The sequence below is a fragment of the Molossus molossus genome, unplaced genomic scaffold (genome assembly GCF_014108415.1).
Source record: "Molossus molossus isolate mMolMol1 unplaced genomic scaffold, mMolMol1.p scaffold_m16_p_1, whole genome shotgun sequence".
Taxonomy (NCBI): Eukaryota; Metazoa; Chordata; class Mammalia; order Chiroptera; family Molossidae; genus Molossus; species Molossus molossus.
In genome coordinates, this window is record NW_023425344.1 from 35302566 (window position 1) to 35330297 (window position 27732).

Sequence of the window (27732 nt, forward strand, 5' to 3'; positions counted from 1 at the left end):
TATCCCATGGAATATCAATGTTCATAATGTCCTGTGAAGTATTCCTTTCAAGGTATATATTTGAAGTGTTCTCAATACAGAAACTACCTTCTTGGAATCTACTTCACAAACCATTAAATGCAAACGAAATGTGCTATATGTGAAGTAGTCATGATGTTTAACACTCTGGCAACTAGTTCAGATGTGTCAGAGACAGCAATGATATTTAGATGTGCATTATACAGATGATATATATTAATTCACAATTATTGTATTAGCAGACAAAGACATCCTTTGACTATGTGTGCATAGCTGGGAAATACTCTATTTATAGTCAGGAAACTTTCAAAATACTCAGTGCTTTTTTTGCCATGAACATCAATCTGGTCCTTGATCTATCAGAATTTATATTCTACCTAACTTTCAATTAACTAGGTATTGAATATCCGTTGTGTCAGACAATACATTAGACATGAAAAACAAAAATGAATGGTCCCTTTTCATCAAGTATACAGACAAAAACAAATGAGAAAGATTTCTTATTAAAAAAAGAAGCAAATTAAAAAAAAAAAAAAAAAAACTGCAGATGCCTGTTGAAAACTACGGATCAGGTAATGCTAAACAGAACAACTAGATCTGGAATTAACAGGGGAAGTTTCCCTGGATGGGTGAACATGTGTTTTAAGGAATCAGATTTGGCAGGTAGAATATTCCGGGCATGGAAAACACAGCACAGAAAGTCTAGAGTGGAAGCAAGTACACCATAGCCTATGAGTCCACACCCAAGTGTAATAGGACAAGATTATTATTAGCTAAGGGTGGAGGAGGCAATTAGAGGAAAGCTGCAAACACAAGCCAACTAGTATACAAGTGACATATGAAGAGGAATAAAAGTGATCTAAACAAAGCATTTATGTGTTTTTTGTTGTTTTGCTGCCTGTAGTACACATTATAAATGTTTGCCACTGAAGGCAGATTTTTACATTCATACATCTCTCAACATTCATCAGTATATGCCAACATGTTTATTAAGTACTTTTAATACACAACTTTTTAAAAAGTCAAGACACACTATGTAAATGCTTTTCTGGCCGGACCGGGTAGCTCAGTTGGTTGGAGTCCTCCCATACACCAAAAATGTTGCAGGTTGGATTCCAGGTGGGGCTCCTAGGGAAGACAACTGATAGATGTTCCTCTCTAGATGATTCTCTCTCACATCAATGTTTCTCTGTCCCCCACCTTTCTAAAATCAATAAACATATCCTCAGGTGAGGATTTAAAAAAAATTTTTTTTCGGAAGAAAACCCATCCAAACAGCAGATAATGCATCAATTCACGGACAAAGGCAAGGAGAGAGGAGCGGTTTTCCATACCCCGCTTTTAAGTCAGAAGAACTATGTTTTAATCAATGAGATAGGAACGCCTTTAAAGTGCTTGAAACAGAGTCTGGTCCGTAGTAAGCAGTCAACAATTTATGGTTATTATTTTGACCTTAGATCTCTCTTCATCTTTTGGGCTTCTGTTTTCTCATTTGCGGAGATGGGTCACAGATGGTCTCTGGGGCTCCTGCTAGCCCTGCCAATCTCCTATTCAAGTGGGCATCGAATAAATCTTTGCTGAACAAAGTAAACTGTCTCTCCTTAGGGCCCGGCTGAGCGCCCACCCGAGAGCCAGCAGGGAGGGAACACAGGGTCCTCCCGCTGGTCCAACACGCGGATGTTTGGGGGTAAAAGACCTATAGGCGGGACTGAGCCAGAGTCCGGGTTCGCAACCCTAGGCCCCCGGGGACCAGTCCACGCACCACTTCTGCCAATGACAGGCGACCCTCCGCGCTCGTGCCCCGCCCGCGGCGGGAACGCCTCTTCCAACCCAGCGGGGCAGGGAACCACCGCCTCCAGCGACCCTCCTCCGCCGACGGCGGGCCACGCCCTTTCCGGTGTAGGCCACGCCCACGGACCCGCCCCGCCGCGAGCTCAGCGCCGGGTCCTCTCCTCGCCCGCCCGGGCCGCGTCCACCCTCGACGCTCTGAGGTCACCGACGGGGCCGGGCTGCGGGGGGCGGAGGGACGGAGGGAAGATGGCGGCCGCGGCCGGATATTGGCGCCGCCTCCCCCAATCCTGGAGCCGGCGCAGATGAGGCGGGTCGGCTGGGGCCAGCGGCGCTTCGGAACCCGAGCTGGGGGGACGCTGGCGGTGGGGCCTGGCCCTGCTCCATGCCGGCGCCTCGGCTAGAGTGAGCGGCAACGGCGGCGGCGCCTCTTCGCTCCGGCTCGTTCCCTGTGGCTGTGAGTCCGAGCGGGTGGCGGGCGGCCAGGCGACGGGGTCGGGATGGAGGACGTTAACTCCAACGTCAACGCGGACCAGGAGGTGCGGAAGCTGCAGGAGCTGGTGAAGAAGCTGGAGAAGCAGAACGAGCAGCTCAGGAGTCGCTCGGGGGCCGTGCAGGGCGCCGGCTCCCTCGGGCCCGGGAGCCCGGTTCGAGCCGGCACGTCCACTCCCTCCTCTGGCTCGGCGTCCCCTCGGGGCTTCCCCTTGGGCCTCAACGTCAAGTCGAGCAGCGGAGCCGGGTCGGGCCCGAGGCGGACGAGTAGCGAGGAGCTGCGGGACGCCACCTCCTTGCTGGCAGCAGGCGAGGGCGGCTTGCTGGACGAGGTGGAGCCGCTGCGGCCGGAGGAGCTGGAGCGCCTGTCAGGCTGGGAGGAGGAGGAGGAGAGCTGGTGAGCGCGGGTGGCCGGGCCGGGCTGGGCGGGGACGAGCCTGGGGACCGAGAGCGTCTTCCGAGGGTCCCCCTGGTAGGACACCTCGCTTTGTGTGGCTGGATCCGCTCTCTCACGGGGAGTCGTGGTTTTCTTGCTTTGGCTGGGGAAAGGTCAGCTGGAGTTGGGGGTTCGAAGCGTGTGTAGGAAGGGGTGTGTAGTAGCTAGTTCTCTGGGTTGTGCACCCTCTGGGTTTTGGACCCCGTTGGGGTCTGTGGGTTGGCACAGCCAGTGGGAGGAGTCGGAGGTGGGAAACTGCTTTGTAGGAAGGGATCCTGCTTTGTGTGAAATGAAATACTGGCTTTGGGATGGTGGCCTGGGCATTTTCCCTGTCGGGGAGGGGTCTGCTTGATGAGGTATCGTCGGGAGCGGGGAGCAGACAATAGTGGTCTCAGTCTGTGCAGAGGGGTCAGTGTTTTGGTCAAGTGAGAGATGGGTACATTTTTGCCGGCGAGGGAGAAACCCTGTGAATCAGCACTCCCCTTTGGGTAGTGGGGTAAAGCTGGCTTTGTGTGGAGAGAGCAGAGGATGGTGCTGCTTTGTGTAAAGAGTCAAGGGTGGAACAAGAGCCTTGGCTCTTATTTTTAAACAAGAATTGGGTCTGGCATTTTTTGGAGCTGGACAATTATCACATCTATCTTCTCTTGCCATCTTTAAATAGGGCTCTTGGAAAGCCCTAGCTGTATTTTTATAAGCCAACTTCTTGATAAAATTGTGAGACCCACACGGTAATATCACTTCCATAAATAGAAAGGACATAGGAGGCGGTTTTTCTCATATTTTATTGCAACCACATAAAGATGTCTATGGTAAATTCTTTCTCTTAATTTAGCCCTTCATAACGTTTTAATTTTTAGCTAAAATGTTTCTACTGTGTCGAAATTGAAACTTCTAAGTTAGTGAAATCAAAATCCTTCATGGACTCTGGTGTTGCAGGGCTGCAACTTTACAGTGTGCTGAGGTAGTTAAGAGTTTTGCCTGGATGCAGGCCCTGGCTCTGCCACTTACTAGTTGTATGACCTTGGGCAAGTTACTCTGAGCCTTATTTTCTTTCTGTTTGATGGAGAAAATAATATTTCTTAACTCTGTAGAGTTGTGAAGATTAAAAGAATCCATATATGCTTTTAGCACTGGATCTGACATATAGTCAACTCTCCAAGACTAGCTGCTGTTACTCTTAAGCCTAGTTATTTAAATCAAGAAATGTTTACAAGATCTTACAAAATCTTGTGGGAGTTTCTAAAGATTCTTAAAGGTTGATCCCTGTTCATTTAGGCAGTTACAGGCTTGTTGGGAGCCAAGTTTTATGCAGTTAAATGACCTGGATGTATACATTGAATTGCCAAAAAGAGTGATAGGAACAAAAAGTACTGAGAATGCTGAAATTGGGGGAAAAAATAATAGTCCAAAGTAGTTGAGGCAAACTTGAAGGATGAGAGGTGACTTTGGAGGGAGGGAGAGTGGGAAGGGAATTTTATGCTCTGACAACTGCTAGAGCAGAGTCAGAGAGATATTTGTAACTCCCAGTTAGAAGGTTTGAATTACAGAGGTACTCTTGAATATTTGATGTCAAGTCTTTATTTTATTGTTAAGTGATAACAAATACTAGAACTGACTATGATATTGACAGTTTTTCATATTCGTGTGAAATCACGTCTTCCCAAAGGAATCTTGGGTATGTATACACTTTAAAAGAACCCAGAATCATCTAAAAATTATCACATGCCTCTTCCAAGTGATGATAATAAGGAGGATTAGTTGCACTCATCAGCCCATTTTAGATTATGTATTATTAGAACACATTGACTCCACTTTGAGAAGCTGATTAAGTCTCACAGCTTTGGTTTCTGAGTATAGGGTTTGTTGAGCACGTCTTCTTAAATACTACGCTAGAAATTTCTTTTGATTGGGTGTTTTCTGCCTACTGCTTTGATCCTGGCCACATTTCTGGATATTAAAGATGTCTTATACTTTTTCTGGAAAAAAAAAAAGTGTGGATCGAAAGCTTGATAAATATATTTAAAGTGCTTTGGGATATGTGTTTGGAGTATAAGTTGGAAGGGGTGGGTGTTAGTGACAGGGGAAGGAAGATTCAAAGAGTCATGAGTTTTTTTTTCTTAGTAAGCTAAAAATCTACTTTCTGTATCTTATACCCATTGTACCTTCTTTTTCATCTAGGAATACCCCCTCCCTCCCCACCAAGTATATAACAATATAATGCCAGTCTGAATATGTTAGTAGATATTGTGTGAATAAATAGTGGTGGGTCTGAGGTCAAATATAAAATCAAGGTTTAACAAAAATGAACAGGTTTTTTTTAATGCTGGACTTTTTTTAATATGCTAATGTAGATTGAATATAGTAAATCTCTAAGTGTTGGTTTCCTAAACTTATTTGAGCTCCTAAGGAACTATAGAACAAACTTAGAAAACAGTACTCTAGAGCAGTGGCTTTCACAGTGCCTTTTTTGGGAGGTCTAGCTTCATGATAAATACATTTTGCATCATAGGCTAGTATCAATATATATATATGATTAATTGAAACAAAAGTTTCACATAACTATAGTTACTTTTAGTACAGGTGTTATCCTCTAATATTTTCTGTTCTATTTCTTTAGGAAAAAACACTGGTTATAACCCACTAAGCTGATTTTGTGACCCATTAATGGATTTTACTTTGAAAAACACTATTCAAGAACAACTAGGAAAAATCTAGAGGAACTAACATCATTGTGTATCGCAGTGTGTCAGGCTATGCTAGGCTGTTTATAAACATTTTTGTACTTAACCGCATTTAATTTTTATCCATTTATCAGGTAGGTATCATCTAGATAAGGAAACTTAATCTCTCTCTTAAGCATCAAATGACACACAGTAAATGACGGAGCCAGGATTTGAAACCAGGTCTTTATGACATCAAAGCCTATGCTGTTCTCACTATTTTTTTTTTTCAAGTATAATCTCTTTTCCAAGTGAATGACTCCTCAAAATATTTGAAAACTACTGTCATGACTCTCTTAACACCTTCTCCCCAGAACTGTACTCAGCATTTTAGATGATACTTGACCAGACAGTGTATATTGGATATAATTGCTTGAGCTAAATGCTATTATGTTGAAACCAAGTATTTAATTAACAGTTTTAAATTCTGCTACTTATGCTTAATATGAACCTGCAGGGTCAGATATACTCTATCTTGTCATGATATTCCAGATTATATATTCTATCTTGTCATGATATGCCAGATTGACATATTTCAGATCTTTTCCATTATTTGGTAGGGTAGGCCTAAACCTTTTTCAGGCGTACTATCTATCACCTTGCCTCAATTGAACTTTAGTTTTCTTTGAGGGGTGTGTATTCGGCTTGTCCATTTGAACAATCTATTGGCAGAAAAACAGAAGCTAAGGAAGAATTTTTCTGCCTACTCTTTGGCATCTACTATCATTGCATATTTTGCTGCAGTCTTTTTATACTAACCCTCTCAGTGTAAATTTTTAAAATATATTTTTATTGATTTTTAGAGAGGGAGAGAGTGAAACATAGACTGGCTACTTCCTGCACGCTCCCTACCAGGGATTGAGCCCGCAGACCCAGGCATGTGCCCTGAATGAAAATCAAACCGGCAACAGGACGATGCCCAACCAACTGAGTCACACAAGCCAGGGCACAATGTAATTTTTTTCTCCTTAAGTTTTGATTTGTTGAGATAAAGTTTACACACAATAAGATTTACATGTTTAAAGTGTGTAATTCACTGATTTTTAGTATATTCACAAAGTTGTGCGACTGTTTCCACTATCTAACTCAGAACATTTTTATTATTCCCACAAAACACTCCAACTTGTTATCAGTCAGTTCCCATTTCCCTCAGACCCGAGCTCCACTTATCTACTTTCTGTGTCTGTGGAAGCACAAATATTGTATGATTCCACATCTTTGAGTTACCTAAAATAGTTAAATATGAGACAAAAGTAGAATGTTAGTTGTCATAGGCTAGGGGGCAGGTACTGTTTAATGGTATGGAGTTTCAGTTTGGAAAAATAAAGCTCTGGAGATGGATGGCTGCACAACAATGTGAATGTACTTAATGCCACTGAAATATGCACTTAAAATGGTTAATATGGTAAATTTGATATTATGTGTATTTTGTCATGATGAAATGGATCAAACACCTAAATGTAAGAGGTAAAATTATAAACCTCTCAAAAGAAAACACAGGAGTAAATCTCATGATCTTGGATTAGGCAGAGGTTTCTTGGCTATGACACTAAAAGCACAAGCAACAAAAGAAAGAATAGATGAATTGGACTTCATAATATTAAAACTTTATGCTTCAGAGGGCTCCTTCAAGAAATTGAAAAAAACAACACACATAGTAGGAGAAAATACTTGTAAATCATCTCTCTCCCTAGGGATTAATATTTACAATATATAAGGAACTCTTAAAACTTTAACAAAATAAAGACAGGTAAAGCAGTTAGAAAATGGGCAAATGGTTTAAACAGACATTTCTCCAAAGAAAATATACAAATGGCCAATAAATACATGAAAAGATGCTGGACATCATTAGTCATTAGGCAAATACAAATCAGAACCACAATGAGATACCAGCAGACTATATAACAAAAAAGACAGATAATAACAGGTGTTGCCGAGTATATGCAGAAATTGTAACCCTTGTACATTGCCAGTGGGAATGTAAAATGGGATAGCCACTGTGGAAAACAGTTTGGCAGTTTCTCAAAAAGTTAAACGCGGAATTACCATTTTACCTAGTAATTCCACTTTTAGGTATATACCCAAGAAAATGAAAATATAGCCATATAAAATCTTATAAACAAATATTCATAGCAGCATTTTTCATAATATTTGAAAGGTGGGAACAAACCAAATGCCCATCAACTGATGAATGGATAAACAAAATGGGGTACTATTATTCAGACCTATAATATTTGTGCTTTTGTGACTGGCTTTTTTCACTTACCACAATGTTTTCAAGATTCATTATGTTGTAGCAAGTTTCAGAATTACCTTTCTCCTGTGTTTTTGTTTTTGTTTTTCCCATAATCCTCAATGGACAAGAGAAAACAGCACTTAAATCTTTCTGTTCCCAAACCTGAGCTTATTTGACATATATATGATGTTTGTATTAAAATATGGACTTCATGGTTTTTTGTGGCAAAAAAAAAAACCCCAAAACACCATAAAATTCAGCCTCCCAAATATATACTTCAGTGTTGTCAACCACGTGTTCATTGTTGTATAGCATATTCCCCAAACCCTCCAATCCTGCATGACTGAAACGTTACACTCACAGAACACCAACTCCTTACTATCCTAACACCCCCACCCCCTAGGTCCTGGCAACTACTATTCTGCTTTGTTTCTGAGTTTGAATACCCTAGGTACCTCATAAGTGGAATCGTGTAGTATTTGTATTTCTGTGACTCACTTATTTCACTTAGCATAATGTCTTCAAGGTTCATCCATGTTGTCGCATATGACATGGTTTCTTTTTTTAAGACTGAATAATATTCCATTGTGTGTATGTATCTGTGTGTCTGTATCTATATATATATCACATTTTCTTTATCCATTCATTTATGATGGATACTTGGATTGCTTCTCTCTCTTGTGAATAAAGAATAATGCCACTGTTAACATGGATATACAAATATCCGTACAAATCCTTCCTTTTACTTTTCGGTATATAACCTGAAGTAAAATTTCTAGATCAAATGGTAATGCTATGTTTAATTTTTTTAGGAAACACCATACTATACTGTTTTACATAGCATTACACCATTTTACATTTTGACCGACATTAACACAAGGATTCCAGTTTTTCCACATCTTTGCCAACATTTGCTTTGATCCATTGTTTTTATTAAATCCTCACTCGAGGATATTTTTAAATTTATCTTCAGATAGAGTGGGGGGGCATCAATGCAAGAGAGGCACATCTATTCGTTGCCTCTCACACAACCAGGGCCAGGGACTGAACCACAACTGAGGTACATGCCCTTGACTGGAATCGAACCCATGACCCTTTGGTCCATGGGTCAGTGCTCTGACCACTGGGCAAACTGACCAGGGCTGCTTTAATTCATTTTGATTTTGTAATATAATTTGAGGTAGAGGTTCAACTTTATTCTTTTTGCATATAGATAGATATCTAATTGTTCCTGTACCATTTGTTGAAAATACTTTTCTGTGCCCATTAAATTATCTTGGATTTCTTGTAAATAATCAGTTGCCCAGGGAGGATCCAAGATGGCAGTGGATTAGGTAGAAGCTACACTCACCTCCTTCCAGGGTCAAACTGGAATTATAACTAAATATAAAAAAATCATCCTGAATAATTAACTGGAGAGAAGCCTTATAACCAAAGACTTACAGAGGAGGCCACATGAAGACTGGTAGGAAGTGCAGAGGCGAAGAGGGTTGGCCAGGCTCCCACAAGTAGCAGCTGAAGTTCCAGAGGGATATCTCAGCTTCAGGGAGGTTCACCCTGAGAAGTCTGGGGTCTAAATCATAAGCCAGGCTCCCCAGCCAAGAGCACCAGGACCGGGAAAGGTGCCCATATAACATCTGGCTGTGAAAAGCAGTGGGGTTTCTGTCTGGCAGGAAGAAATGACTAGAAAAACAGACACCACCTTAAAGGACCAACACACAAAGTTTCATTTACAGACATTCACCCGGGGCTCCAGCGAAGGGAAGGAATAGTGAACTAGAGCTGTGTGAGAAGAGTGTGGGGTTGGTGGCTCTGGGAAGAGAGCTGAAAAGGTAACCACCAGGATCCCTCTACTGAGTCATTTTTCCATACTGCAGAAGCCATCTTTCCCAGGCAGACAGCATTCCCCTTCATACAGCATCAGCCAGAGGGGAAGCAATAGCCCCACCCATTGGAATCCCTCTTGCCCTGTCTCGTGGAGCTTAAGCCCCACTGAGGAGTACAGCCTGAGGCTTTTAAGTGACTGAGCCTAACAGACAGCCTATAGGCAGAGGTGGATCTCTGGGTGCTTTGAGACTTTTGCTGAACTGCCCCTAAGCCCTGTGCTAGTAAAAGCAGAACTCGGTGCACAGCTTGGTCCTTTCCACATGCAGCCAGGCCCAGCAAAGGGAGCCACAAGCTGTGGATTGCTGATAGCTCCAAAAGGTTGCCCAGAGCCTGTCACAGACAATGTCTAACATTGGCCTGCACCAGAGTACCTCTGAAGAGGCCAAGAACCAGTATATCTAGTGCGGGTCCAGACAGCAACAAAGCAGGATCCAGTAAGCTTCACAAGCAGCATATGCACAGGGATGTCTCTCTCAGCAGGCACCAAATTCTGCTGAGACTAATTCTGTTTTGTGTGATCAGCACCTGCACAGCAGCTTGCCTCCTGTGTTGGGAATTGATACTCACTGTCAGCCAGCCTGAGGGATGATCCCATGCGCAAATGGGCCAATAGCAATCAAGACTCAATTACAACAGGAGGGTCCACATAACACACTAAGAACATTCTTTTTTTTTTTAATCCTCACCCGAGGACATTTTTCCATTTTTTGTACAGATAGAGTGGGAGGGAGAGAGAGAGAGAAACATCGATTGAAAGGGACACATCGAGTGGCTGCCACTCGCACAACCAACCAGGGCCGGGGACAAACTGCAACCGAAGTACGTGCCCTTAGCGGGAACCGAACCCGGGTCTCTCTGGACTGCAGGCCGATGCTCTAACTGCTGAGCCAAACGGGCCAGGGCCTAAGAACATTCTTAAAGCACCCAACTGGGGTGATCAGGGAGACTGTGCCGCTGCATAAGGCCACCCTATCAAGACTGAGAGTCATAGCAGATCTACTTAATACATAGAAACAAATACAAAGCCCAATGGGGGAGATAAGGAAACAGGCCCCAAATGAAGGAACAAGCAAATTCTTCAGAAGAAGAGCTAAATGAAATGGAGGTAAGCAATTTATCAGATATAGCGGTCAGAGTAATGATTATAAGGATGCTCAACAGCATCTTTTTTTATGTCCTTTTTTATGAAAAAGGACATAACCATAAAAAAAGAACAGTCAGAAATGAATGCTATATTTGAAATAAAGAATATGCTAGAAGGAATAAAGAGTAGGTTTGATGAAGCAGGAAATCAAATCAGCAATTTGGAAGACAAGGTACCAAAAAATACCCAATCAGAGCAGCAAAAAGAAAAGAAATAAAAAGGCAGGATAGTTTAAGAGACCTTTGGCACAACATGAAGCATAACAACATCTGCATCTTAGGGGTACCAGAAGAAGAAGAGAGCGAGCAAGGGCTATTTGAAGAAATAATAACTGAAAACTTCCCTAACCTGGTGAAGGAAAAAGATAATACAAGTCCAGGAAACACTGAGAGTCCCAAACAAGATTAACTCAGAGAGGCCCACACCATGACACATCATAATTAAAATGGCAAAAATTAAAGGCAAAGAATCTTAAAAGCCACAAGAGAAAGTGGAAGCATATACCATGTTCATGGATAAGAAGAATTAATATCATTAAAATGTCCATACTACCCAGAGAAATCTACAGATTCAGCACTATTCCTATCAAGATACTGGTGCCATATTTCACAAAACTAGAACAGATATTCCGAAAATGTATATGGAACCACAAAAGACCCTGAATAATAACAGTAATCTTGAGAAGGAAGAACAAAATTGGAGGAATCATGCTACCTGGTATCAAACTATACTACAAGGCCATAGTAATAAAAACAGCATGGTACTGGCATAAAAACAGATATATAGATAAATGGAACAGAATAGAGAGCCCAGAGATAAAGTCACGCCTTTATAGTCTATTAATATTTGACAGGGGAATCAAAACATACAGTGGGCTAAAGATAATCTGTTCAATAAATGGTTTCGGGAGAATTGAATCGATATGTGCAAAAAAAGGAAACTAGAACACCTTCTTGCATCACACGGAAGACTAAACTAAAAATGGATTAAAGACTTAAATGTTAGACCTAAACCATAAAAATCCTACAAGAAAACATAGGCAGTAAAATCTAACATTTCTTGTAGCAATATTTTTTCTGATATATCTCCTCAGGCAAGGGAAACAAAAGAAAAAAATAAACAAATGGGACTACATCAAACTAAAAGTTTTGCACATCGAAGGGAACCATCAACAAAATGGAAGGATGACCACTGAATAGGAGAACATATTCCTTGATGCTACATCTGATAAGGGGTCAATATCCAAAATTTATAAAGAACTTATAAAACTCACCCTGGCTGGTTGCTCAGTGGTTAGAACGTCAGCCTGCAGACCAAAGAGTTGTGGTTTCAGTTCCAGTCAAGGGCATGTATCTCGGTTGAGGTTCAATCCCTGTCCCTATTTGGGGTTGTGTGGGAGGCAGCCAGTCGATGTGTCTCTCTTACATAGATGTTTCTCTCTCTTTCTCATCCTCCCTCCCTCCCTCCCACTCTTCTGAAAATCAGTGGAAAAATATCCTCTTGTGAGGATTAAAAAAAAGAAGTTATGAAACTCAACACCATAAAAAGCAAACAATCCCATTAAAAATGGGCAAAGGACCTGAATAGACATTTATCCAAAGAGTACATAAAGATGGCCACTAGACATATGAAAAGGTGCTCAATGCTACTAGAAAAATGTAAATTAAAACCACAACAAGATATCAACCTCACACCTATCAGAATGGCTGTTATCAATAAATCAAACAAGTGTTGTGGGGGATGTGGAGAAAAGGGAACCCTTGTGCACGACTGGTGGGAATGCAGATTGGTTCAGCCACTATGGAAGGCAGTATGGAATTACCTCAAAAAATTTAAAATGGAACTGCCTTATGACCCAGCAATTCCACTTCTGGAAATATACTCAAAGAAACCTGAAACACTAATTTGAAAGAATATACTCACCCCTGTGTTCATTGCAGTGTTATTTACAATAGCCAAGATTTGGAAGCAGCCCAAGTGTCCATCAGTAGATGAGTGGATGGATAAAAACAGCTATGGTACTTTTACACAATGAAATACTACTTGACCCTGAAAAGGAAAAAATGTACCCTTTGCAACTGCATGGATGAACCTGGGGGACATTATGGTAAGTGAAATAAGCCAGTCAGAGAAAGACAAGTACCATATGATTTCACTAATATGTGGAATCTAATGAACAAACTGAACTAACAAGCAAAATAGGGAAAGACTCATAGATAGCAGGCAGACAGCGCTGTTGTGGGGAGGTGGTATTGAAGGGATTGAGCCAAAAAGAAAATAAAAAAGAAAGGACTCATGGACACAGACAACAGTGTGTTGACTGTGGCAGGGAGGGGTTGGGTGGAGGTGTAAGAAGGTATATGGGGGATAAATGGTAATGAAAAAAAAGTTTGTTTTTAAGAAGAAAAATTCATGCCTAGCAATGTGGCTCAGTGGTTGAGCATCAACCCATGCACCAAGAGGTCACCAGTTCAATTCCTGGTCAGGGCACATGTCCAGGTTGTGGGCCAAATCCCCAGTTGGGGGGCATGCTGGAAGCAACCAATTGATGTTCTCTCATCAATGTTTGTATCTCTCTCCCTTTCTGTTCTCCTCTCTCTCTCTAAAAATCAATAAAAGAAAAAAAAGAGAAGAAGAAAATCAGTTGCCCATAAATGTATTTCTGGACTCTCAATTCTATTCAGTTGATTTATGACTATTTTAATGTCACTACATAGTCATGATTACTGTAGCTTTTTTGTCAGTTTTGAAATTGGAAAGATTGTTTTGGCTGTTTAGAGTCCTTGTATTTCCATATGTATTTTAGGATCCAGAATGGCAGCTGGAATTTAGATAATGATTGTGTTGAAATGTGTAGATCAGTTTGGGGATCTTAACTTTTGGGATCTTAAATAACAATTTGGATTCTTTCAATCCATGGGCATTGTATATATTTAAATCCACTTAGGTCTTCTTTAATTTATTTCAACTGTGTTTTATAATTTTCAGCGTATAAGTCCTGCATTATTTGTTAATTTTATTCCTAGTTATTTTATTTTATCTTTTTTTTTATGTTATTATAAATGGAATTTTTTTCTTAATTTTTAAAAATTTCCTTTTTCATTGTTCATTACTACTATATAGAAGTACAGTTGACTTGTATATTGATGTCATTGTATCCTGCAACCTTGTTGTAGTCATTTTTAACTATCGTAGGTTTTTCTCTTTGTATGGATTCATTAGGATTTTTTATATATAAGAACATGTCATCTGCTAATAGAGATAACTCTACTTCTTTTCCAATCTGCATGATTTTTTTATTTTATCTACTTGCTGAATTGCCCTGGCTAGAACATCCAGTATAATGCTGAGTGCCAGTAGTGAGAGTGGACATCCTTCAGTGTGATTTTTATTGCTCTTTTATTTTTAGTAACAACTAATAATTGTTGACTGCATTACCATATGACAGATACTGTGTTAAGCACCATATATACAGCATTTTCCTAATAACCCAGTATGATAAAACTATTATTAATCCCCATTTTAAACTTAAAGAAATGAAAGCTTAGATTTAATAATTTGCTATAGTCAGTCAAGTATATGGCTGAGCTAAGATATATATTTAAAATTTTTCAACCTTTACCTAATTCTCATTATCTGTTATTTTCTATGTTGTTCTTAACAGATTTATACTGTCATTCACCTGGGGCTATTATATACACCACCACCACCACCACCAGTTCTGTCTTTTGGTCATTTGTCTTTAACAACCGGAGGCCTATATACATGTTTATTAATTTCTTTACATAAGGACCCATTTTTGTACTCATTATTCTTATTCTAACTTGGCTTTTGGAGCCCATGGGAGTCAAATAACATAGTAGCTAAGAGTCATGACTCTGGAACTAAGATAGCCTGAGTTGGAATTCCTTCCTGCTCCCACCCTTGTTAGCTGTGTAGCCTTGGGTAGACAACTTAATCTCTGTACTTGAAACTTTGTTATCTCTGAAATACTGAAATGGGATACTTTCAGAGATTTCCTTGTGTGCTTACACAACACTAGACCATATAACCTACTACACACCTAAGCTATATGTTATATAGCCTGTGGATCTGTAGGGAGGAAAAACAATTTTTTCTCTGCCTTTCTGGGTTCTTGGCTAAGACATCCCTGTAATAAAAGACAGATTAACAGGAGAAAATCAAATAAAAGTTTAATAACATGTATGTATACCTCCTGTACACATGGGAGAGACCTAGGAAAACTGAGTAACTCACCAAAATGGCTTAAGCCACACCTTTAAGTACCATCTGCAGCTCAAAACAAAAGTTAGGTGAGGGGAGTCAGTTATGGGAGGTTATCAGGAAAAGCACAATAAACCAGGGTAAGGTAGTTAGGCAGATTTAAGTTATTGCCATCTGCATTAATGAAAGTTTATTGAGATAATGTCATCCCTCTCTTCCTAGTACACTGAGGGAGACATTCTGAAAAAAAGGAGATTTACCTTACAAATATCAGTGTCTTTCACAGAGGGTAACTTCTACTTGGTTTTCAGAACTTCTCTCATATCTGCTGGTTTCTTTTTTTTAATATGTTTTATTGTTATTATTATTGATTTTTTTAGAGAGAGAGGAAGGGAGAGGGAGATAGAAACATTGATTGGACAGAGAAACATTAATCAGCTGCCTCCTGCATGCTTCCTACTGGTTATTGAGCCCGCAACCCTGGCCTGTGCCCTGACCAGGAACCGAACTGGAACCTCTCAGTCCATGGGATGACGCTCAATCCACTGAGCCACACCAGCTGGGTATATCTGCTGTTTCTTTAAATTAAATAGCCTGAAATAATTCTTAGGTCAGAGACATATTTTGGGGTATCAAATTTTGGTCACCTACAGCTCCTAGGCTACAGCTTGCTACTTATACTGAATACTGTAGACAGTTTAACACAATAGTAAGTATTTGTGTAATGCTTTGCCCTGAGACATTACAATGTCAACAGCATCTCTAAGCCATAGGAATTTTTCAGCCCTATAGTAATCTTATGGGACTGCCCTTGTATATGTGATCTTCATTGTCTTGTCATGCAGCACGTGATTATAGAGATCATTATTGTATCCACCATATAGAGTTAAGTGTAATATATGTAAAGTATTTAGAGCCGTTCTTGGCACAAATTAAATGTATAAGTGTTAGCTTCATCATTGTTGTCGTCGTCGTCGTCATCATCATCATCATCATCACTGTTTTATTATTTTAGTTCCAGACTCACCTATCTTTGCATTGAACTTAAAACAGAATGTTTTATTTTGGAAATTTCCAAACATAACAAAAGTTGAGTGAACAGTAAAACGAACCTCCATTTAACTTTTCACTCATCTTTAACACTTAACCAACTCGTGCCATTCTGTTTTATCTGTACCATTCAAACCTCGACATCCTGGAATATTTTGAAGTCAATTCTATCCCAAATATCAGGTGATTTAATTACTAAATATTGTAGTACAAGATAAGGACTTTTTAAACATCATCACAATACCAGTTTCACACACCCCAATTAAAAATAATTATTTAATATAAATGTGCTCTGAATGTTTCTAGATAAAATATTCTAAAAATTGGTTTGCACATCTGTTTAGAATTTTCTTTTTTTTCTGTTATAAACTCTAAAACAAAATGGCTTCTTCTATTATTTTGATCATTTCTTTTTTTTATTTTTAAAATATGTTTTTATTGATTTTTTTTTTAGAGAGAGAGGAAGGGAGAGAGACATAGAAACATCAGTGTGAAAAAAAAAATCAATCAGCTGCCTCCTGCACACCCCCTACTGAGGATCCAGCCTGCAACCTGAGCATGTGCCCTGACTGGGAATCGAACTGGGACCTCTCAGTCCACTGAGCCACACTGGTCAGGCTATTTTGACCATTTTCATATCCTTAGTTAATTTGTTGGTGATGGTCAAAACAGGTCTAGTTCTTCTCATTTATTCCTCAACATTTTAAGATATTAAATTGTTTAGGTGAATCAGGAATTTATGTGTTCTACTGTGTGCAGAAGTTTTCAGATGTCTAAATACTTGAAGTTATCCCATATCAGTATTACATCTTTTCTTTGTACTAGAATTGAAATTTGTATTAGGTAAGTAACATTATTCATATCTTCCCTTGGCCTATTGGTCTGTAATCAACTTCTATAATATCATCGTTGTGTAAACCAAAATTAATTTTAGACTATTATAAAGAATAAAAAAGCATTTATTTGAGCAAAGAGAGCTGCAGTCTAGGAGAGACGATTTCAGGTAGCAAACTATATTGTGCTCCACCAAAACAAAGGAGAGATCACCTTCTATAGAGAACCCCCCCCACACACACACACACACACACCGTTCCCATTTCCATCAATTTTATGTCAGTGAGCTTTCCAAATTGTACAGTTCGGATTGGTTTAAATTGTATGGTTTTGATTGGTCGGTATAGATGAATTTGTGTAGTTCTGATTGCACAGGGCAGGTCTCAGTCTGTTGGTTGGAAGAGGAAACCAGGGCTTCCCTGTGGTGGTTGACTCAAATGGCATAACAAGCAGGGCATACTGCCGGCAGCTGAGCGTTCAGTCTGAGACTCTTCCCAGCACACAGAGTATGTGAGGCTCCTCTGTCAGCACGTGGCTGCTGGACTCTTACTGTTCATAAAATTTGGATTCTCAGTTGGCCATGAGGAAATCATCCCAACAGATAAATTCCTTCTCTCGGTTCTAATCAACTGAATCTTCTCAGAGTCCACACTTGATTTTACATTTGCAATAATTTAACATTTTTAGTTAAATTTAGTTTTAATGTCTCTGTACTTTGATCCATATACTTATAGTCTTAGACATCCACATTTTTGTAAAGTCACGTAGTCTAATTTTGCAGAATCTACATTTTCTTCATTAAATTACCTAGAACAGGAATACCTTTACTGGGGAAAGAAGCAGTCCTGGGTGTCAAAGAAAGAATCCTTTATATAGTTTTTATTAGAATTTCTCAAAGACCTCATATAAAAGAATGAACAAGTGATACAATGCATTAAAATCTCTACATTACTATTTAAAATTCCTTGTTGAGGGTCAGGGTTAGGAACTGACTTCTCCATCTCTTTAAGACTCTTGTTTTCTTTACCCCTATTGTGAATTGTACTACAGAAAAAGAATTTACATGTGGGCAAAAGGAAGGTATATGTGTGAGATACTTTCTAAATGAGTTTTAGATTGTTTATTCATCTACTGTGTTGCACTGTTGTAGATGAGAGTTTTTATATTGCATATGTATTCATAGAGGTTGTATTACCTAATCAGTGTTTGTTAAAATTAGTGGTCAGTGTCCAAAAGCCTGTGGTTTTATTATTTTTTTCCTTTTTTTTTCCCTTTAAGAAATCCATTATTGCTGACAATCCCTGTATCTAGTGGAAATAACAAATTGAGAATAGAGATGTTAGGGATAATTGATATGAGTTATCAGCTCTTTGCAGAGGCCCTTAACACAGAATTATAGAAAATTAAGTTAGAAATGGACTGAGATCAGGTGGTCATGCCTTTTGTTTTTAAGCTGTTTAATATCCAAGCTGGCCAGGGTAGATGATTATTCCTTAAACATTTTTGAAATTAGAGATTTTATACATTTTTCACATCTTGTTAAATGCATTTTACTTCAAATCAGTTTTCTCAAGTTTATGAAAACAGGAATATATTTACTGGAGAAAGAAACAGTCCTCTTTGTTTTACATGACCTCTTTGTTTTAGGTATGCTTTTTTAGGGGGCCATTGGTAAAGTTTGCTTGTAACTTCATATGATAAGCCTCGGTTAATAAAGTAGTTTAATTTATGTAATTATTACCACTCATTTGAATAGTTAGCAGTCATTCACTGATTAACACCTTGAAGTTTGTTTTTCCAGACTGTCTGTACCAAAGAGGTGTTACTTAAACACAATGTGGAGTGTATATGTATATGTGTTTTAAATGAATCAGAAGTTACATCTGGATAAGAATTTTATGCCCTTCTTAGCAGTGGCTTTCCAGTGATTCTAACATGGCTTTAATTTTTTTCATTAGTGGAACAAATATTTAGAACCCCTAAATATTTAGCAGCGCAGTGTTGGGAACACTGAGAAACATCATAATGAAGGTTTTTGAGTTTTTAAAAATGGAATTTGGTCAAGAAGGGCTACATGGCTGGTAAAATAATATTAGACTAATTCTATATAACTCTTGCGATTATTACTATAACAGTAGGTATAAATTAGAGGCAGGCAGATTTTTATTTAATGTAAGGAAGAATTTTCTAATAGATGCTATGGACTGCTTTTAAACAGTGTTGTCAATAACTTTCAGCCGTTGAGACTGCTGAATGGTTCTGTGGCAAGTGATGTTACAATGAGATAAAAAGTTGAATTAGGTTAATTCTGAGTGTTCTTTTAAACTCTATTTCTGTGATTAAAATATTGTAATCTATTTGGGAAACAGTGCAAAACTTAATGTTGGAAGGATATTTATGCAGGAAGTATCATGGATGCTTTTCTTCTCTGACATGTTTCTCTGAATATCCTCAGTACTGGCAGATTCTTTTTCTCTTCAAGATAGGTTTGAAAAAGTCATTTTTATGTCTAGTGAATAAAAATGGGTTAGCAAGATATTTAAAGTCCTCAGCAGTCCACTCCTAATTCACCTTTTTCTTAGATTTATTTGCTTTGCTGTTGCCAGAAAACTTCATGAACATTCATGCATGTTAGCTTTTGATGTTCATTCTGCATAGAGCACATTTTCTCTCCTTTGTGAAATTAGTCTAAATTTCCCACTTGGTTTACTTCCTCTTCAGTGTAACCAGTCACTGTTTATATATCCTTTTTTAGAGTTACATAACATGACAACCTTGTCCTTTGGTCTGTCTAGATTGTGAGCAATTTAAGCAGAGGGACAGTATCATATTTATTTTTATGTTTCTAAACAGGCTCACAGTTTCTTGTTGTATAGTAAGGTTCAGTTATATTACATTAAATGTAATCAATCTGATTGTCAGTGCTGTTAGGTTGAAATGAGGTGAAGCTGTAAAATAATGAGACCAAATTCCTTGCATGACTTGCATGAACCCCTGTTGCCAGTTACAGATGAGGACTCTCACACATAATCTACATAATGGCAGTATTGAATCTGTACTCTCTGTGATGAATTAAGAAAATACTGTCTAGATACAGTGTCTGATGTTAAAAATCAATTTTAAAATCAATTAAAATAGTGATGTCTCTCTCTTTGATAGGATACTAGATGTACTTTGTTTTAAACTTCTTTGCATTTTTTGTGATTTCTAAATTTCCTGTTATAAACAGAAATTTTACAATTTTAAAAATTCTATTGACTCAGCCGTAAAAAAGAAGGAAATCTTACTTACCCTTTGTGACAACTTGGTTGGGCCTGGAGAGTATTATGCTAAGTGAAGTAAACCAGTTAGAGAAAGACAAGCACCATATGATTTCACTTACATGTAGACTCTAATGAACAAAATAAACTAACACACAAAATAGAAAAAAAATTCATAGATACAGAGAACACAGCTGTCGGGGGGGGGTGGGGTGGGTAGGGGAACTGGCTAAAAAAGGTGAAGGGGTTAAGCAAACAAACAAAAAAAAACACCTCATAGACAACAGTATGGTAATTACCAGAGGAAAAGGGGGGTGAAGGGAGGCAGGGTTTGGTAAAGAGGGGTTTAAATGGGTATGGAAGGAGACTTGATTTGGAGTGGTGAGCACACAGTATAGATGATGCATTATTGAATTGGACCCCTGAAACCTATACAATTTTATAATCAATGGCACCTCAATAAATTCAATTAAAATTATATTGATAACTTTTAAGTCAGTTTTGCTACCCTGTGTTCACATAGATGGGGATCTTAATATATAACATGATAAATTAAAAAGCCATTGATGTTTTTTCCTTGTTTCATAGTGGTAATAAGGTTATATGTCACAGGTGAAGAAATTCAGACATGTGTTTTTGATAGAATTAGAACCCAAGTCAGCTAATGTGTTGATCTTATGATCCTATTATTCATTTTTTTTTTTTTTTTTTTTTTTATCCTCACCCGAGGACATTTTTCCATTTTTTGTACAGACAGAGTGGGAGGGAGAGAGAGAGGGAAACATCGATGTGAAAGGGACACATCGAGTGGCTGCCACCCGCACGACCAACCAGGGCCGGGGACAAACTGCAACCAAGGTACATGCCCTTAGCGGGAACCGAACCCGGGTCTCTCCGGACCGCAGGCGGACACTCTAACCGCTGAGCCAAACCGGCCAGGGCCTATTATTCATTTTTAACTTTGCACTTAAAAAATGAAATTCCACAAATGTAAATATTAGTAAGCGTATCAGATATACCTAAATAAAGCATATAGCCTGTTTTTGCTGGGAAAAAACCAAAACTTCTTTATTTTCCAGGAATATCAATCAGATAAGGAACCCCAAAGCTGTGTAGCTCATACTCCATGAGACTTCTGGGTCACTGATATGGCAGCTCTCCTTAGTCCCATCTTTAGGGGTTACCCTGTATGCAAATTCTTATTCCAAATTTCCCAGGGAAGCTGGTACTGATGCCTGGTACCTGAAAAGGGCTCTTCCCTTCTCCTGCCACATACTCAAACCCTTGCCTCCTTGCCCCTCTGCTAGGAATATACCTGTATCTCCAAATTAGTTTAATTTTGACCTGATTTTTTTTTTTTTTTAAAGGAGATCATTTGGGTAATAAATAGCAGAATTAAGTAGTGTCTTAATTTAAATGAATTGAGCTACAATAATGTACGGTTTCTTACAGTAATGAACTTGTAAAAAGCATGTAGGATTTAAGGCTTTCAGTAATCCAAGTTCTTATTTTGCTAGGTCCATTTACTCAAAATCACATCCTCTAGGATCTTTAATTTGGGAATCTAAATTATGGAGAAAATGGACATCTTTAGGAACAAACTAGCTTATTCAAGAGGAAGTCTTTCAAACTAAGTCTTTAAATTAGGTGTGGTTCAAAAAATGCAAAACATAAAGTTTGCCTTGATCTGGGAAAAGGCTCAAATTCTGGAGTAAAATTGAAATTTCTTAAGGGTGTTAAAGAACTATAGGGAAGAGAAGAAAAAGTAATTGTATCTGCTTGAAATGTAAAAAATAAGATAAGCAAGATAATATAGTACTACAATATCAAACATGATTATTGTGAAATTATTTGAAAAGATAAGATAGTGTCTAGTTAAAAATTAGAGGTTTAGAATTCATAAGATGAATTTAAACTATTTCCCACTTACATAATTACTAGAAGGAAACTCCTTCTATACACAGCCCTCCCACTACTTCATTCAAGAGCTTCTGCTTATCCCCTTGAGAAAGTAAAAAAGTACCCAACCATGTGTAGCTGTTATGGTTGTTTTGTTTGAAAGGTGTGAAGAAGGGTGGGTTGTAAGTGACCTGTGAGTCTGATAAGCTTGAAGAATGGAATTTAATAGATGCTATCAAGTTAGTAAAGCAGTTTTTAAATAGGCATTTTGTGCCTAATTAATATATATTTTATTATGATGATATTAGTTTGTGTATCTTTATTAATAACTTTTTAGTAGATACAGAAAGAGTACTTTAGTAATTTTGGGATGTGAGTATCTTTTGAGTGGGCCTGCTAATTTCCCCTCTATGAGGGAGATAATGGGTCTCATGATGACTTATCATAGTGAAATTTTTATTTGCCATTGGTTATTCTTAGCTAGGGCTGATCCAGAGAGGATTAAGAAACAAAATTTTGAAAACCTTTTGCATCCTAGAAACCTGAATCTAGAGGTTTGGAACTAGATGAATGGGCACTGTAGATCTCGATGGTAGTACTTGATGATAGCTTATGAATGATAGAGGCTAACAACCAACCCTATGTGAAGTATAATCTAGTTCTGTCTTAATTCTTCTTTGAACTGTCTAGCACCATGCCTGGCCAGTGATAGCTGCTACATAAATATTTGTTTAAATTACTGAGTGTGGAGCTTGATACTAAGCCTTCAAGGTGCTTCGAGTTTAGATCAGAGACAGAATGAATGCAGAATTTGCTTCTCTCTAAAACCAACTGTGAGAGTGCATAGAAGAAAAGTTTATATGGACTTGAATGTGAGAGCTGATAGTAAAGATTTAGGTATGGATGGAAGGGTGTTTCTTGCTTTTCTATCAGAATAAAAAAGCATAGGAAAAGCTGCATTTGAGTAGGGTAAAGAGAAAGTCATTGAAGGTACTTAAGTGAGGTTTGTTGAGGAACAAGTGAGAAATAAAGTTGGATCATTGCATTGGAGACCATGCTGTGGATGGCCTGTGAAATCGAGGAGGAGATTTTTTGAGTGTTCAATATTCTTGAGTGTTCCAATATTTGTTGTTGTTGTTGTTCAGATAGAGGGAGAGAGAGAGAGAGAGAGAAACATTGACGTGAAAGGGACACATCGAGTGGCTGCCACCCACACGACCAACCAGGGCCAGGGACAAACTGCAACCAAAGTACGTGCCCTTGGCGGAAACTGAACCCGGGTCTCTCTGGACCGCAGGCTGATGCTCCAACCGCTGAGCCAAACCGGCCAGGGTTCCATGTACATTTATAAGTCATAAAAAATAGTAAGGTTCTGAAAATTAGAAAAAAACAAAAAGTGGTTGTGTAATTTGGACACTAATCTGAACACTGTTTGAGAGTCAGCGGATTTCTAGGATGCCAGAACAACAGGCTTAAAGTAGGACTTCCTGGGGAAACTGGGATGAATGGTCCCCCTACGAGTGATCAGACATTTACTGAATACCTACTGTGAGTAGAGCACTATGTTAAGATGATAAGGCATAGTCAGAACTGTGGCACTTGGAAAGCCTTGTGAAAAAGGTTAAGTCTTGAATCGGTCTTGAAGTAAGACTTGGGAATTTGTTTAAAAGTCAGGGACTGGAACACCTTGGTCTTGCTAAAAAAGGATCCTGTTACATGCTACAGCCTGGCTCATGTGTCCTCTGGCAGCTTTAGAAGTACTTTGAAACCACAACCAAAGGTTCCCTGACAGAATAATAATTTTGTGTCAATACTATATGGGCCAAAACCCTTCAACTTTATTTGGGGGTAATGGTGGGGCACTGAAATAAGAGGCTAGAGTGGTAGAAGACAGTTGGCATATCCCAGGGATTATTCACTCAGTCTCCCCCTTTTCATCACTCTAAGAACGGAATAGTTGCCACACTAACTTTCAACTGTTAATGGAAGGAAGGAGCATTTTCTATTGCTAGTTAGGGGAGTAAATGTAGGCATAGTGAGGGAAAAGGTAGTTTATACATGTAGGATCAGAATTTATTTTCAGATTTTTGGTGAGGGTAGGAAATAAAAAAGATGGAGGAATCCAACATTACTCTTAAGTTTTTCGTTTTTTTAAATGAAAGAATTACAATGCCATTGACAAAAAAGGAAAGCTACAATTCATGGGGAGAGGGGAGATGATGTTTTAGTTTAATTGATTTGAAATTATTGATGTTTAATTTATTGAGTTTAAATTCTGTATTTTAAAGATACTAAAAGCACCTTACAACTTTTTTATTTATCAAGATATGATTTACATACTGTAAAATTCACCCATACCTGTATAAATTATGTACCATAAAAGTCATTATATAAGTCAATGAATTTAGTATGTATACTTACTACATAACACTTACCACAATTATCACTACCATGTAATTTTTAGAACATTGATATCACCCTAAGAAAGAAACCTCAGCCCTGGCCGGTTTGGCTCAGCGGTTAGAGCGTCGGCCTGCGGTCCTGAGAGACCCGGGTTCGGTTCCCGCTAAGGGCACGTACCTCGGCTGCAGTTTGTCCCCGGCCCTGGTCGCTTGTGCGGGTGGCAGCCACTCGATGTGTTCCTTTCACATCGATGTTTCTCTCTCTCTCTCTCTTCCTCTCTCTCCCTCCCACTCTACCTGAACAAAAAATGGAAAAATGTCCTCGGGTGAGGATAAAAAAAAAAAGAAAGAAAGAAACCTCATCGCCATTCCTACCTCCAGCCCTAGGCAACAACTAACCTACTTTCTGCTCCATGTCCTTTTCTCAACATTTCATATAGATAGAATCATACACTATGTGTTCTTTTGTGTCTGCGTCTTTCACCTAGCATGTTTTTCTGTGGGTTAGGGTTAGGGTTAGGGTGTGTGTGTAGAGGGGTGTGTGTGTGTGTGTGTGGAGTGTGGTGTGTGAGTGTGGTGTGTGTGTGGAGAGTGATGTGTGTGTGTGGAGAGTGGGGGGGTGTGTGTGTGTGGAGAGTGGTGTGTGTGTGTGAAGAGTGGTGTGTATGTGGAGAGTGGTGTGTATGTGTGGAGAGTGGTTGTGTTGGAGAGTGGTGTGTGCGTGTGGAGAGTGGTGTGTGTGCGGAGAGTGGTGTGTATGTGGAGAGTGGTGTGTATGTGTGGAGAGTGGTTGTGTTGGAGAGTGGTGTGTGCGTGTGGAGAGTGGTGTGTGTGCGGAGAGTGGTGTGTGTGCGGAGAGTGGTGTGTATGTGGAGAGTGGTGTGTATGTGTGGAGAGTGGTTGTGTTGGAGAGTGGTGTGTGCGTGTGGAGAGTGGTGTGTGTGCGGAGAGTGGTGTGTGTGCGGAGAGTGGTGTGTGTGCGCGGAGAATGGTGTGTGTGCGGAGAGTGGTGTGTGTGCGGAGAGTGGTGTGTGTGCGGAGAGTGGTGTGCGTGTGCGGAGAGTTGTGTGTATGTGGAGAGTGGTGTGTGTGTGGAGAGTGGTTGTGTTGGAGAGTGGTGTGTGTGTGCGGAGAGTGGTGTGTGTGCGGAGAGTGGTGTGTGTGCGCGGAGAATGGTGTGTGTGCGGAGAGTGGTGTGTGTGCGGAGAGTGGTGTGTGTGTGTGGAGAGTGGTGTGTGTGCGGAGAGTGGTGTGTGTGTGTGGAGAGTGGTTGTGTTGGAGAGTGGTGTGTGCGTGCGGAGAGTGGTGTGTGTGCGGAGAGTGGTGTGTGTGCGGAGAGTGGTGTGTGTGCGCGGAGAATGGTGTGTGTGTGGAGAGTGGTGTGTGTGCGGAGAGTGGTGTGCGTGTGCGGAGAGTTGTGTGTGTGTGGAGAGTGGTGTGTGTGTGTGGAGAGTGGTGTGTGTGTGGAGAGTGGTTGTGTTGGAGAGTGGTGTGTGTGTGGAGAGTGGTGTGTGTGTGCGGAGAGTTGTGTGCGTGCGGAGAGTGGTGTGTGTGTGGAGAGTGGTGTGCGTGCGGAGAGTGGTGTGTGTGTGGAGAGTGGTGTGTGTGTGGAGAGTGGTGTGTGTGTGGAGAGTGGTTGTGTTGGAGAGGGGTGTGCGTGTGCGGAGAGTGGTGTGTGCGTGCGGAGAGGGGTGTGTGTGTGGAGAGTGGTGTGTGTGTGGAGAGTGGTTGTGTTGGAGAGTGGTGTGTGTGCGGAGAGTGGTGTGTGCGTGCGTGGAGAGTGGTGTGTGCGTGCGTGGAGAGTGGTGTGTGCGTGCGTGGAGAGTGGTGTGTGCGTGCGTGGAGAGTGGTGTGTACGTGCGTGGAGAGTGGTGTGTACGTGCGTGGAGAGTGGTGTGTGTGCGGAGAGTGGTTGGTGTGTGTAGTGGAGAGTGGTGTGCGTGTGTAGTGGAGAGTGGTGTGCGTGTGTGTGTGTAGCTCATGTTGCTTGCACTTTTTAAAATGAATTTGATAGCTAATAGAGGAACATACTAAATACATGAGTCATGTGGATAAATTGTGTGAAATCATTAGTGCAGGGAAAAGTTATATATTGAAAGAAGGTGATAATATAAAGTGGTTTTGTGAATGTATATCATTCATCTATAGGCTTTCCTTGCTAAATACTTGCTAACATAGATTATCAGTATATAATAATTATTACAATAAAAGCTCGGATGCTGAGGTAGATATTTGTTATGAGACATTTGCAATATTTGGGTTGGAAACAGAATGAACCCCATTGGTTTCATTTTCATTTTGAATTTTTAATAAATTATTTCATAAATCGTAATTCTGTCTCATTATTTTTGTGCAAATGAACATGGATTGTGGACTAGAGAAATGATTATTTTCCCTGTTAGTCTTGATGATCTTGATTAGAGTTAAGTAATTGATGTGAGTGATAGACCTAAGTTATTAGATAGGGAAGAACAAAGGGATGGAAAATGTACATATTGCCATTAGAAAGTGTTTTGTCAATTCCAGTACTGTAGAGATGCATTTATCCCAGAATACAATTCATATTATTGCCCTAAGTTGATTAATGTAAAATGTGGAATTATTGACTCCTTACCTTATTTGAGACATTTAAGTATATAGATATGTCAAAGCATTAATGTTGTTTACTTCATAAATTCCACATAAAGTGTGTTAATTTAAAAACCACTCTGGCCTGGCCAGTGTGGCTCAGTGGTTGAGCATCGACCCATGCACCAAGAGGTTGCCAGTTGGATTCCAGGTCAGGGCACATGCCCAGGTTGTGGGCTTGATCCCCAGTGTGGGGCATGCAGGAGGCGGCCAGTCAATGTCCTTTCTCATCGATGTTTCTCTCTCTCTCTCCCTTCCTCTCTCTCTAAAATCAATAAAGAAAAAAATATAAAAACCATTCTGGTTCAAATTCAAGTAGCTTTATGTTTTTCATACAGTCACATTTGAAATAAATTCATATCAATTGATATGGGACTAATCGGAGGAAAAATTATGAAGTAGGAAATTTAAGTACACCCCATCCCTCTCTTTTGTTCTCCTTTTTCTTTTTGCATACCTTACCCAGGAGCTTATAACATACCATCCCTTCTTTCCTCAGATTAATGTAATTTCATAAATTGATTCTTATTAAGTTATTAAGGACTTAATGTTGCTTTTCTCTGACATATGTTTTTTGTTTGTTTGTTTTTATCCTTACCCAAGGACATTTTTGCATTTATCTTCAGATGGAGCGGGAGGGAGAGAGGGAAGAAAAGAGAGAGAGAAACATTGATGTGAGAGAGACACATTGAGTGGTTGCCACCCACACGACCC

General features: G+C 39.8%; 1 protein-coding gene across 4 annotated transcripts in view; it reads left to right on the forward strand.

Annotated features, from left to right (window-relative positions):
• The first annotated feature begins 2029 nt into the window (after positions 1 to 2029).
• Positions 2030 to 27732, forward strand: part of SLAIN2 (SLAIN motif family member 2) — a 73563-nt gene continuing 47860 nt past the window's right edge. Inside the window, exon 1 of one of the 4 annotated variants that reach the window (XM_036271793.1) lies at positions 2030 to 2695. In XM_036271793.1, coding sequence (XP_036127686.1) covers positions 2307 to 2695 — 389 coding nt within the window. In that variant the 5' untranslated portion in view covers positions 2030 to 2306. Of the gene's footprint in view, positions 2696 to 12809; positions 12829 to 27732 lie in introns of those variants that run through there. The other 3 variants (XM_036271788.1, XM_036271802.1, XM_036271808.1) reach the window with 3 other exon arrangements.